General features: G+C 42.6%; 1 protein-coding gene across 1 annotated transcript; it reads left to right on the forward strand.

Annotated features, from left to right (window-relative positions):
* Window positions 1-938: 938 nt before the first annotated feature.
* LOC139392152 (protein C-mannosyl-transferase DPY19L1-like) lies at window positions 939-14,272 on the forward strand. Its single transcript, XM_071139918.1, has 22 exons — window positions 939-1,328; window positions 1,675-1,699; window positions 1,836-1,923; window positions 2,117-2,254; window positions 2,351-2,471; window positions 3,721-3,814; window positions 3,946-4,003; window positions 4,464-4,555; window positions 5,466-5,565; window positions 6,115-6,192; window positions 8,466-8,552; window positions 8,670-8,729; window positions 8,982-9,062; window positions 9,248-9,349; window positions 9,523-9,594; window positions 10,465-10,544; window positions 10,698-10,722; window positions 11,031-11,150; window positions 11,533-11,707; window positions 11,937-12,036; window positions 12,129-12,254; window positions 12,538-14,272. Exons 1-22 carry the CDS (start codon window positions 1,085-1,087, stop codon window positions 12,707-12,709), a joined length of 2,238 nt encoding a protein of 745 aa, XP_070996019.1. The 5' UTR covers window positions 939-1,084; the 3' UTR covers window positions 12,710-14,272.
* The last annotated feature ends 14 nt before the right edge of the window (window positions 14,273-14,286 follow it).

The raw sequence follows: 14,286 nt of genomic DNA on the forward strand, positions 1-14,286 counted from the left end.
AAAAAAATAATGAGAAAACAAAAAGATAATTACTTGACACATTGGAAAGAATTAACATAAAAACAGAGCAAACTAGAATGATATTTGGCCAAAAACAGAGAGTAGACAGTGGCAGAATACCTGACCCTGTGACTGATCCAAACTTAAGGAAAGCTTGAATATGTACAGACTCTGTGAGCATAGCCTTGCTATTGAGTAAGGCCACCGTAGGCTGACCTGGCTCTCAAGAGAAGAGATGCTATGTGCACACTTCCCACAAAATAAGGTGGAAACTGAGCTGCACTTCCTAACCTCCTGCCAAATGTATGACTATTAGAGACACATATTTCCCTGAGATTAGACAGATCCACAAAGAATTATAAAACAAACCCAACTTTGATAAACTCTGATATCTACTGGGGGAAATACCACAATGTGTCATCACAGCAGCAAGATTTGTGACCTGTTGCCACAGAAAAGGGCAACCAGTGAAGAACAAACACCATTGTAAATACAACCCATATTTATGTTTATTAATTTTCCCTTTTGTACTTTAACTATTTTGCACATCGTTACAACACTGTATATAGACATAATATGACATTTGAAATGTCTTTATTCTTTTGGAACTTCTGTGAGTGTAATGTTTACTGTTCATTTTTATTATTTATTTCACTTTTGTTAATTATCTACTTCACTTACCTTGGCAATGTTAACATATGTTTCCCATGACAATAAACCCCTTAAATTGAATTGAAAGCCTTTCAATTGAATTGAAATTGACAGAGCGAGAGACCGAGGGATGGGGGAATGCTACTGACATGTGCCACTGTCGTGTTAGTTTTATATTTACGTTAGAAAAACAACATTTTGAACTGAAGCGTTCTAGCTACCAACTGACATATCTGTGTTACCATGGCTACTAACGCATGCAGTCTGTATTAACTCCAGTTGGGGGCGAACATTTCAAAGATTTGTGCAGTGAACACATCATCACTCAGGTAGCTAGCAAAAGGTGTAGACCCTGAGCGGTGGATAGAAGGTACCCTTCTCAGTTACTTCTACAAAACGTATTTCACAGCTGAAGATTTACGATTATGAAAACATGGTCGTAAAAACTAGAAAACAAAACGTGAAGGATCAACCGCCGCAGCCCAACGTCGACGACAGAGACAGGAGTCCGTTTGTATCGCCAGGCACCGGGAAAAGTAGACGAGCAGGCAAAGGCACCCCTTTCAACAGCTTGCTTCACAATAGGAATGGACTATTTCCTGGGTTTTCATTCATCAGAAGTAAGCTTGGCCTTACTCCGTCATCTTTTGTGAAACTCGGAATCACTCTGGTTCTTGGTAAGTGTCACACAACACATATACAGTACTTAGCTAGCTACCAGTACTGTAACTATGTTGCTAACGTATCTAGTTAGCTTACGTTAGCTAGCCAACGCTAGCTCAAACAGCACAACCTCAACGACAGCTAACGTGAGGTTTCTATCCCAGGCTGTGCCTCGGTCATTGGTGGCTAGCAACTTTAACATTACTGTAACTACAGTAGTTAGTTAACGGAAGTTATATTATTAAAACTAACGCTAGCTAGCTAATGTTAGCTAACTAATAATAGAACAATGATTAAACCCCACAACTTTCCCAATATATCATTAACTAGGTATATTTATGTTTCTCTGTATTTTCTTAGCTGCTCTGGCTGGGTATTTACATTGGTAAGTTAAGTAGCCAACCTCTAACATTTCAGGTCATTGACATGCACTTCAATGTCTTGCACGTTTCCTGTGTACATTGATTGTAGATAACTAAGGTTAGCTAGATATCCCTAAAGCCTATTTGTTGTTTCTGTAGGTACCATCTCTCACGCCTCTTTGAAAATGACAGACACTTCTCACATCTGTCAGGACTAGAAAAGGAAATGGCATTTCGGACAGAAATGGTAAGTCTTGTGGTGTTGAAAGATGACAGAAGAAGAAACGAATGAAATCATGATGACCTATTCTATATGATTGTGTGTGATACTGTGTCTTGCAAAATCTTAGAGCTGTGTTTCTGTAGCAGGCCATGAGCCAATACCTGATAAGGGCTTTTCTGTGGGAATTTAATCCATTTGTTATATGATCATGTTCTAGGGTTTATACTACTCTTATTTCAAGACCATCATTGAGGCCCCAACCTTTATCAACGGCCTGTATCTGGTCATGAACGATCGGCTTACAGAGTACCCACTGGTTATAAACACACTGAAGAGGTTCAATCTCTATCCAGAGGTAACATTTGTGGAAATGGACATCCTTGGAATTTGATTGGACAACAGACTTTGTTGAAGGTCTTCATGCTGAAATCCTTCCTCCACTGCTCTTTAGGTGGTCCTGGCCAGCTGGTACAGAATCTACACAGATATAATGGAATTCTTTGGACTCCCCACCAAGATGTGTTGGTCCATCAATAGAGGAGAGGGTATGGCTCCGGTGGATGGCTGTGAAGGTACCAATGCAGTCTTGTTTGACCTGAACAGACACACACAACTCTCTAGGCCAGATGCAATCAAACCAGAAGTATGGGAAATAATAAAGAAAATGAGTGTTATTCCTGTGCCATCCCGCTGCAGTGGTTCATCTGAAATATTAGTTGTAAAAAAATAAAAAATTTAAATCGTTGTTGCTGCATATGAAATTGAAAGTTGGCGTAACGCCAGTGTTCCACTCCGTAAGGAGAATGATGATGCAAAGCCACACTGTTTGATTTTAATTTCAACATATATATATTCCATTGCACTGGATCAATGTTCTTTTTCTGAATTGTGGATTTTCAAATGTGCAAGTTTGACTGAATATCAGTTCATTTCAGGAAAATAGAGATCTGTGTTTCCCACAGGAAGGCCATGCAGTTGCTTAGCTTATGAATTGCAATCCATGAGGCTATTTCTTGCTTTCGTTGCATTTTTATTGAGCTGCTGCACAAAGGAAAAGCTTTCTTATTTCACATGTATCTGTGCCAACTTCAATGAAATCTGAATAAGGGGTAGGTGTTTTGAGGGGTGGTTGTTCCCATTTTCTACTTGTTGAACTGTTCTCTTGACTTGTCATTAGCACTCCATAGCATGTTACATGCGTGGTACTTCAGTGTTATGTAGTCATATAGTTAAGACTGGCGCAAGTTACACTTCTTTCTAATTCAAGGTGTGAATTATGTGAAAGCACACACAATGTAATTTGAAGGTGCTGCTGTACATGTAAGTGCCGTCTGCCTTTTGTTCCTGTTTCCACTAGCTGAGTGCACAGCAAATTAGAGCAGACTCAAAATGGCCCTTTATCCTCATCAGTTCTATGGTAGTGAAATGAGAAAGCCTCCCACTTCAGGAAAGCATTAAGACGCCGACTGAAGGCTTCAATGTTTCCTTTAGGCCTATGTCTTTCACTATGAGCGAGTCAGGTGTCAATCATTATTCCATCATGCTTTCAAACATCTTGTTTTGAGCCATTCCATCAGTCGACTTAGCATTTTCTAAAAGGAAGGTAATTTGTTTGGTACAGTAATACAACAAGCAAACAATATTCTCACACTTTTTTTTTTTTTGTCCAGGGCTTCAGGTCATGGCCATAGAATAACATATAGTAATTTTAATAGAATCTCTGGTCATGAGAATCAGTGCTTTGAAGTTATGGCCTTTGGCTATTTGAGGTCCTTGACATTGCCAGTCTCAATCCTAATAGCCTCTCTGTTTGTGTGTCAGGTATGGGTGACCCCGCATACTTCTACGTGACCTTTGTGTTCCTCCTCAATGGTCTGATGATGAGTCTGTTCTTCATCTACGGGACCTACCTCAGGTAACTTAACCATTACCCTCCTTTGATTTTGTATCGGTTGGGCTCAGATTTTAAAGTAATTTAGTGACTAATGTTCTAACAAAGACTGCTAAAATAAGAAAAGTTTCATCTCCCTCCCTTCCTCTCTTTAGTGGCAGTCGGCTCGGGGGTATGGTCACGGTGCTGTGTTTCTTCTTTAACCATGGAGAGGTGAGTGTGTAGCGTACAGGACCGTGAAGGTGGCGATGGGGGATGAATACAATGCAGGCAGCCGTCAAAAGGATCTCTGTCTCAGACAGACTGAGTGGTTGCTCTATTGTATTCTTCACACCAATCGATACTGACATTTCAATCATACTCTCAGCTCTCCTGTCTCCTCTCCTCAGTTGCCACCCACTTGTCTCCTTGACCTTCTCTGTCTGTGCTGGTTTCAACGCAGAAGTGTGAATGTATCCGCATCATTATTATAGGAGCATTGGTGCAGTGTGGGTTGTAGGATGATGACTCAATGTACTGGATGAGATTACTGGATGCGTCTTTATGTACAAATAGCTCTTTGCAGTTGTCATTGATTGATTGCGTAGCGGTACAGAAAATCCCCTCCTACGCAGCAATGTGTTGTTGCAAAATAAAGTAGGATTGTGTTTGTTTCTGTGTGTTTCTGTGTCAGAGCACCCGGGTCATGTGGACTCCGCCCCTGAGGGAGAGCTTCTCCTATCCCTTCCTGGTCCTGCAGATGTTACTCCTCACCCACATCCTCCGGTAACTCACCATCTCTCCTTTCTCCTTCCTTTCTCTCCTTCTCTTTTCAATACCCTCTGGCTGCCTCTTCATGTGCTAGTCATATGTAATGTAGAGCAGCGATTCTCAACTGGTGGGTCGTGACCACGGTTTTTGATGGGTCACGGGTGTCTGAGTAAATTGTATTTATTTTTTTATAAAAAAATACTCCAGTCTAAACTTAAACCAGATAGAAACTGTGAATAAATGATAATGTACTTACGTGTTTTTATAATTTAATCCCTGAACACTTTTTCTTAAATCAAAGTATTTTCAATATACAGCTATTAACAGCACTATTTTGGTTGATTTTTGTGTTCTCAAGCCAGTGAGGTGACTTTATTAACATTCTTCATCAAGAATATGGGCAAAATGTAATTATTGACAATGAGAGTTGGCTGGGAATATAATTGCTACATTAGCTATCAATATAAGATTCCTTTTTTTTTTTTTTTTTTCAAGATTGGATTTTGGAAATTATTTTCACGATGCGGATGTCGGGACTGAGACAACCTAGTTCAATTTGGATCCCGAGGCAAAACCAGTTGAGAACACTGATGTAGATTATATTGAGAGCTCTGCAATTGTTATGATCTCAATTCATTGTGGTTCAGATATCTGGTTTGTTAAGCTTGGTGTTTGCAATACCAAGGTTGTTGGTTCCATTCCCGCAATGTTCACATTTTGTATTAACTCTAATTCACTTTGAGTCAAAGTGTCTGCTATTCGACCATGTTAACTTGTTCTCTAAAGCTGTCAGTGTGAGTGGAGGGCTTGGTGGCTGATACATTCTGTCTAGAGGCAGCCTGAATGGGAGCATTAGTGTGTTCCTGTGTTAATGGGTTTCCTTAACTCTCACCTCCTGCTCTTTTCCACATCTATCTCCCCAAAGGACACGCAACCCCAGCAGAAAGACCATGTGGGCGCTGGGCATTTCCAATTTGTGCTTCATGCTGCCCTGGCAGTTTGCCCAGTTTGTGCTGCTTACCCAGGTAAGAGGAAAAAAAGAGACATAAAGAAGGGTGGAGGGAAAGGTAGAGGCTGTGAGAGGGGTGAGGAAGAGATGGGGATAGAGAGAAGGGAGGCTGTGAGAGATAGATGGAGAAAGAGAGTGGGAGAAGAGTAAACTGGTAAAGGGACATTGTAAAAGGATGTACAAGGATAACAAAAAAGAGGACAGACAGTGAAAAAGGAGGGAGGGTGTGAGACGGATGGAGAATAAGACTGGAGGAGGAGCGGAGGCAGACAAAAGTGTCGAAGGTTAGTCATTCACACAGATCTGCTGGCATCTTTGATAGCAAAGCTGTTGCTACGCAGTCTGGCTAGATTATAATAGCAAATGTCCCTAAGCTAGCTACAGTTAGTTCCCTATCCTAATCAGATTCTTATATATGGGGATTTTACAACATACTGTAATCTAAGTACTTATAACATCAATGTGTTGTGCTCAAAATAAGCATGTACCCTTTATTGCAATCATTTCACAGTTGTTGTATACACTACTTATTGCTTGTGTTTACACATTTGACTATTTGTTTCAGGTGGCCTCTCTCTTTGCCTCGTACATCCTGGGATACATCAGCCCCACCAAAATTCAGTCCCTCCTAGTGACACACATGGTAAATATATTTTATGGTTCCTATCTAACCTGCACTTGTGGACGTGCATCGTAAAACAGGACTGTACGTTTTGCTAAGGAGTGTGTTTGTGTGTGAGATTCGGTCTGTAGCTACATTACTCCTCTCCACCTCAGTTCCAGCTCTCCTAATCCTCTCAGCAACACAGGCTGTTAGTGTGGCTAGCGTAGCGGGCTGGGGCCAGTGTGCTGGAGAGATAAGAGAAGAGGCCCTTTGTATTAAGATGATGTTGGAGATTTGTGTCGTCGGAGGAGGAGGAGAGAAGAGAGGACATATGGCTATGAATAATTCATTCGCCTGGCAAGAAGTGGCAGCGTCAAGAAAACGGGACACTCACAGGCTTGTGTCCTTGACGACCTACAACATTGTTAAGCCCACTTTGGCTGTAACAAGTTTGGTGTGCGTGTCTGTGTGCCATGACAACAGTAAAATAGTCCCAGTCAGTATTAGATTGAATGTCGTGGCCCTGCCCACCTGTGGGGGAAAACAACCTGTGGTTGCCTAGGTTACCCCATTGGCAAACAGCTGAAACATAAATGCTATTTCCTTGTTGTTTACCTGTTTTAGTCAATCACAACAACAACAAAAAAGTATGTCTAAAGATTACTTTTCAAAATTGCCTGCTCCAAAGTGTTCTCACTACTTAGAAAAACATCATATTGTAGAGCTTTCCTCATGCCCGTTGTCATGACGGTGCTACCAGCCACGTGAGTGACTATAAAGGACTATACAGCTACTAGTAGTGAGTGGAGTTACAAACGGACTATACAGCTACTAGTAGTGAGTGGAGTTACAAACGGACTATACTAAACAAGTTAAATGTCTTACCTGTGATGAAATGTTTTCCACACATACTGTAGCTACGTATAGTGTACTCCTTCCGTGGCCTCCAACTGCTCTTAAACGCTAGTAAAACCAAATGCATGCTTTTCAACCATTCGCTGCCTGCACCCGCACGCCCGACTAGCATCACCACCCTGGATGGTTCCGACCTAGAATATGTGGACATCTATAAGTACCTAGGTGTCTGGCTAGACTGTAAACTCTCCTTCCAGACTCATATCAAACATCTCCAATCTAAAATCAAATCTAGAGTCGGCTTTCTATTCCGCAACAAAGCCTCCTTCACTCACGCCACCAAACTTACCCTAGTAAAACTGACTATCCTACCGATCCTCGACTTCGGCGATGTCATCTACAAAATAGCTTCCAACACTCTACTCAGCAAACTGGATGCAGTTTATCACAGTGTCATCCGTTTTCTTACTAAAGCACCTTATACCACCCACCACTGCGACCTGTATGCTCTAGTCGGCTGGCCCTCGCTACATATTCGTCGCCAGACCCACTGGCTCCAGGTCATCTACAAGTCCATGCTAGGTAAAGCTCCGCCTTATCTCAGTTCACTGGTCACGATGGCAACACCCACCCGTAGCACTTGCTCCAGCAGGTGTATCTCACTGATCATCTCACTGATCATTGGAGACTTTTATCTCCCTCACCAACTTCAAACATCTGCTATCTGAGCAGCTAACCGATCGCTGCAGCTGTACATAGTCTATCGGTAAATAGCCCAACCAATTTTACCTACCTCATCCCCATACTGTTTATATTTACTTTTCTGCTCTTTTGCACACCAATATCTCTACCTGTACATGACCATCTGATCATTTATCACTCCAGTGTTAATCTGCAAAATTGTAATTATACGCCTACCTCCTCATGCCTTTTGCACACAATGTATATAGACTCTCTTTTTTTTCCTACTGTGTTATTGACTTGTTAATTGTTTACTCCATGTGTAACTCTGTGTTGTCTGTTCACACTGCTATGCTTTATCTTGGCCAGGTCGCAGTTGCAAATGAGAACTTGTTCTCAACTAGCCTACCTGGTTAAATATATATATTTTTTTTAAACTTGGACACTGGGTCTCCATATTTCCCACTTTCCCACACCGAATAGCCTGAAGTCATAGGGCTCATCTCGCAGGCTCTATTTCCCTACGTGGAAGTATTGCGAAACGTAGGTTGGGATTTTTGACCTGGTTACATGTACGTTGAACAACACAGCAGCTTTTTCCTTTTCTGTATACCATCAAATCTATGATGAAGTTGTCTCTTTTACACTGGGGGTCAATGGGAACGAATGTTTGTTTTCCCCAATTTGTGGGTGTGGTCAAGGGGAATTCCTTATTATTAGGTGAATATCGACTCGACTATGTCACCAAACTTCTTTCCACCCCACTCCATCTCCAGATCACACTTGCCGTGTGCTTTGTTCTGATGTTTGGAAACTCCATGCTGCTGACATCATTCTATGCATCCTCGCTGGTCTCCATTTGGGTGAGCTGGACTAACACTCTCCTCGTGCTTTCAATGTGTAGAGGATGTATTTTATGTTAAGCATGGTGTGATGTTGAAAACGGTATGGTGTTGAAATCAGTTCCTTCCTGGTTGCAGGGAATAATTGCCCTGCGGGACAAATTTGCAGAAGCCTTCAAACCTGGCCTCATCACATGGGTAAGAGGACATAAGTGTGTGGACATGTTTAACTATACCTGTGATACTTGTGTGGACAATCAAAAACTGTGGACATTTTGCTGGTCCCCACAAGGAAAAAGTATATTTCTAGGGGGGGGGTTAGGGAAAATAGGATTTTGAATGGGAATCAATTGTGTGTCCCCACAATGTTAGTAAAACAAGATTGCTTGAGTGTGTGCGGGCACATGTGTGTGTGTGTGTGTCTTCTGGTTGACCTGTGTCTGCTCTCAGGTCATGCAGGGCCTGGTATGGGTTGTCTCCACTGTCATTCTCAAGTTCATGCTGTCAGCCATCTTTGGAGCCTCTGATGATGTAAGTCTTTGAAAATAGCCCTGAGCATTTGAAACAAGCTAGCTATATTGCCTTACATGTTCCTTTTCTGGAAGAATCTCTGCATTTTGAAACAGCCATCACTCAATAGTATGATAGTAATAAAAGTAAACAGGAATATGTATTTGAAATTGCAGCTATTTTTACTACAACTTTCTCTCTCCCAGGCTCACATCAGTAGCTTAATAAAGTCCAAGTTTACCAGCTACAAGGACTTTGACACCATGATGTATACCTGTGCTGCGGAGTTTGACTTCATGGAAATTGAGGTATGAAAGACACTTGGCCCTATTTGGCATAGCAACACAGCACTAGTGTTAGAAGGGATCCTTTCGTAGTATTTGGCAGTTCATTTTGTAAAGGTAATGTGTGTGTGTGTGGTGTGTCAGAAATAAATGTTTTTCTCCAGTCGATCTGACGTGTGTACCATTGCTCTTCTCAGACCCCACTGCGCTACATCAAGACACTGCTGCTCCCCATCAACATGCTGGTGGTTGCTGTCGTAGCAGGACGGGTAAGACTTCATTTGTGTGCCATACACAAGGCACTCCACACAATCCACTGTTAGTGAACAAGGCAGGCATCCTTTAAATGTAATTTCTCCCATTCTGCACTGGACTTGCCTGTTGAGCTCAATTTGTCATATTTGAGGCAGGCTTGAAGAAATGGCAAGAGAATTATGTTCCAAAATTATTCAAGAATCTCCTCGAGCATGTCCCAAATGTGTCAGTTTGATCTAATTGTGTGTCAAATGCAGAATCAATAAGACAAGTCCGGGTCTCCCGAGTGGCGCAGCGGTCTAAGGCACTGAAGTGCTTGAGGCATCACTACAGATCCGGGTTTGATCCAGGTCTGTCGCAGCCGGCCGCAACTGGGAGGCGCGTGAAGCGACGCACAATTGGCCCAGCGTCGTCCGGCCTGGATGTCCTTGTCCCATCGTGCTCTAGTGACTCCTGTGGCGGGCCAGAAGCCTGCACACTGACACGGTCTCCAGTTTTACCGTGTTTCCTCTGACACATTGGCGTTAAGCAAAGCAGTGCGGCTTGGCAGGGTTGTGTTTCGGAGGACGCATGGCTCTCAACCTTCGCCTCTCCCTAGACTGTATGGGAGTTGCGGCGATGGAACAAGACTGTAACTACCAATTGGATATCATGAAATTGGGGAGAAAAGGGGGCATTCTGTTTGATCGCTTTGCTAATAAAGAAATGTAGGGCTTCTTAATAGTGACACTGGTGAAAAGGGTTCATTATTTAATATTTGCTGTGAGTATGCTCACTGTTAGCATATAATAGAAGGCGGAGTCATCCTGGTCAACGTTATATCCCTTCTGAGGTTGGTATTTTTTATTTGTGACACTGTTTGTCTCTTCTCCTACTCTGTACAGACCATCCAGGATGTTGTGAGGTTCCTGAGGGAAGGAGAGAAGTATTCTGCCAAACCTGAAGACGATGACGACGATGAAGAGTGAGTATATTTCCCTCTGTCCTCTCTGTAAAACTCACCCTCTTAACAGCACAAGTCAAAAGGTAAACTTGTGTGTATTTTGCCCATTCATTCTTATAAAGACCACACAACTTGACATTTTGACATCTCATAACTTTTTCAAATCTTTCACAGGCCAGAAATGTTGGCAAAAGGAGAGGTAAGCAAGCATCCTGATTTCCCTGAATGTTACTGCTGTATACACCAGAGTCTCTTCACGTTATATGATTCAAGCCTTCTGTTTTCTTAAATGCGGTAATGTTTATCTGCTTCAGCTACAATAATAATCATCATTGCCTGCATACAGAGGCAATCTTCACCTGCCAGATAAATTGCTAGCTTTATTATCAGTTCTAACCATTTCTTTCTCTCGCTTCCTCCATCCATCCTTCCCCCAATCTTGTTCTCTCCCTGTGTCCTTCAACCCTCATTCTCTACCTGGGCTCTCCCTCTCTGTCATGGTGTCAGCTGGTGTACCATAGCCTACAGTTGATAGCGTTTGCAGTGCTAGCGATGCTCATCATGCGTCTCAAGCTCTTCCTCACGCCCCACATGTGCATCATGGCCTCCTTGATCTGCTCCAAACAGGTCAGTCCCTGACACGACGCAACGAGATTAACACACCACAACACAATTAGCACTGACACCACACATATACCGTTTTTTAAATTTGACCTTTTATTTAACTAGGCAAGTCAGTTAAGAACAAATTCTTATTTTCAATGGCGGCCTAGGAACAGTGGGTTAACTGCCTTGTTCAGGGGCAGAATGACAGATTTTTACCTTTTCAGCTCGGGGATTCGATCTTGTAACCTTTCGGTTACTAGTCCAACGCGATAACCACTAGGCTACATGCCGCCCCTGCATAACGTTACCAAAGATGGATCACAACACCACCAAAGACCTTCATCACAGACACACTACAGACCTGTGTTCTCTGTGATGCTCATGTGTTGTCTGTCTGTGTCAGTTGTTTGGCTGGATAGGGGAGAAGTTCAAGCTCCACATGATGGTGTTTGGCATCCTGTCCATCATGGCCATGCAGGGCGCGGCCAACCTGCAGGCCCAGTGGGGCATCATGGGAGAATTCAGCAACCTACCCCAGGAGCAGCTGCTGGACTGGATCAAAGACAACACCCGGCCCAGTGAGTGATGTCTTCATCCTACGTCTGAAACCAACCCCCTGGCAAACTTGTTTTTTAAAATCATGCTAAATGGCATCCTTCGTTATGGAATTGACTAATCTGACTAGGTTGGATTGGTGAAAGCAATTGGCTGGTAACCTCACTTTCAGGTATCCAGTCCCTCTCAGATCACCCATGCCTTTGTGGACTCTTCCCTTAGATGTGCTGTTTTGTTTTGTGTGTGGTGCAGACGCTGTGTTTGCTGGAGCCATGCCCACCATGGCCAGTGTGAAGCTGTCAGCCGGCCAGCCCATCGTCAATCACCCACACTACGAGGATGCTGGACTGAGGTGTGGACAGAACATTGATTCTACTGTACTAGCTATGTGCTAGTCTAACACCAATTGAGCGTTGTCTAAACATTATGGTCTGTTCCACTCAGGGAGAGGACCAAGCTGGTGTACGCCATGTACAGCCGCAAGTCTGCCGAGGTGGTGAAGAGGAACCTGATGCAGATGGAGGTGGACTACTTTGTCCTGGAGGACTCGTGGTGCACCCGGCGCTCCAGGTAACCCTGGGTGGCCTTCCCGTCAGTAATCCACTGCTGTTTACACTGTCATATGTTCTTGTGACATTGTCAACAAGTCATTCCAGTCAGTACAGGGTACTTTTCCAACTCACTCTGAATGACTCTGAATTGAACTGAACCCAATTCTGCTGCCAAGTGACCTTTTGAACAATCTGTTTCGCGGTCAGTTAATCACAATGTTTTTGTTTAGTATGTTTCTTTGCTGAAATATTTTATCTTTCTCTGCCCCTCACTTTCCCCCTCTTCTCTGTGCTCTCCCCAGGCCTGGCTGCAGTATGCCTGAGATCTGGGATGTGGAGGACCCTCAGAACGCTGGGAAAGTCCCCCTCTGTACGCTCATGTCCAGGGACTCCAGGCCCCACTTTGCCACTGTCTTTCACAACAACGTTTACAAAGTTCTAAGAGTTCCCAAAGCAGCTAAAGAGCTCAGATAACAGCAGGGTCGGCCTGTTTTTGGTGCTACCTTCTAGTATTTCCACCGACCTGGTGCGTGTTTTTATATAGTTCCTTTTCCTGTTGGTCTGTCTCCCTTTGGAGTTACCACTGCCACAGCTGCGTTTTACGTCTCCCTGTTTTGAGGCTCTGTTAGAGCAGTGGACTGACGTGATGGGCTAGATAAGAGTCCCCACTCGTGTTGTATAAGCATTTTATTTTATGCGAGCTTATACTAAAGTTGTTCTTAATGACTGAATTAGTTTTATTTTAGTGTGTATTAGTACATTTTGGATGTCAGGCATATTTAGGTTTTGTACTTTTGTGCCCTTTTTTTGCGTATTAAGAATTGTCATTTATTTAGACTGTGTTATTTTTTTATTCACTGGTGTGTGTGTAATAATTTTGTTATTTGCCAAAGCAAAGTGTAGTTAGTATAACTACTAGTGTTACAGCTGCAAGTGTCAGGTTAATGTAGCACACCTGAAAAGTCCTTTTTTAAGAGAAGCAGAATATGATAATCTGCAAAAAGATTTTTCCCAACAACCCATTGCAACTTGTAGCAGTGCATTATTTTAAGCATTAGCGTAATGACCTACCACCAAATATCAGTGGTTTAGGACCCTGTATTGACACACAGAAAACACCTAGGCATCTTTTGGAGTTGTTAGTCATGCCAATTTAGCGTCATTGCTTTGTACTCCACCACACAGGAAGTTGCGTCATGAATTTGTAGCATTTTTTGCACCTCAAAAAGTGGCCTTTGCACATGTCACGAGAGCAACATATTAGAATTCAACAATGTATTATCACCCAACATTTTCAATTTTTTTGCTTGCGGTTACTTCCCCATTTAATTTTAAGGACATAGCTGTGAAAGACTACACCACTCTGTGGACTCTACTTTACACTCGATAGCACTGGTGTGCGCTACCCACTTAAAACCACTGTCCCCTTTTGTTCATGCAGCTGTGAAAGTCCCTTTGCCACTCTGAGGTCAAGGGTCAAACAGGAGAGTACTCCACTTAACCGGAGTGTCCTTCTCATTATCCCCGTCACTCACTCTGCCTTTTACCAGTGTGGCATTGAAGTTACTTAAAACAACCCCAGTGTAATCATTCCAGTGTAAAATCTACAGTATTGTTGGGTACAAATCATCTCACCAATACAGGTGAGGCTTTTTAGCAATAAGCATAGTTAGTTACTCAAAGACTGTTTAAGGTTTATACATTTTATACAACATTCATCAATTGTAATAGTATCAAGCGGCGGTTTCAATTAAATGCAAGGTGGAAGCTAGAAGTTTATTTCAATGTATTCTACTATTTCTGTAACCGTTCATGAATAGCACAGCAGGTGCTGATGGTGTTTTATGCTAAGTTTATTTTTGGTTATGTCCCAGATATACAGTAAGGTACTGAAGTGATCTTGAAAGCAAAGTGCCCATTTTTAGTGGTGGGGCGGTGACCCCCCAACCTGAAATATCTCAAATTTGAGTGACAGACCTTGCTTTGTCAAATGCTTGTCTATTTAATCTGTATTTTGAAAATAAAATGTTCATCAGCGTCTTTCTCTTATT

The sequence above is a fragment of the Oncorhynchus clarkii genome, chromosome 3 (assembly GCF_045791955.1).
Source record: "Oncorhynchus clarkii lewisi isolate Uvic-CL-2024 chromosome 3, UVic_Ocla_1.0, whole genome shotgun sequence".
In the NCBI taxonomy this organism is placed as follows: Eukaryota; Metazoa; Chordata; class Actinopteri; order Salmoniformes; family Salmonidae; genus Oncorhynchus; species Oncorhynchus clarkii.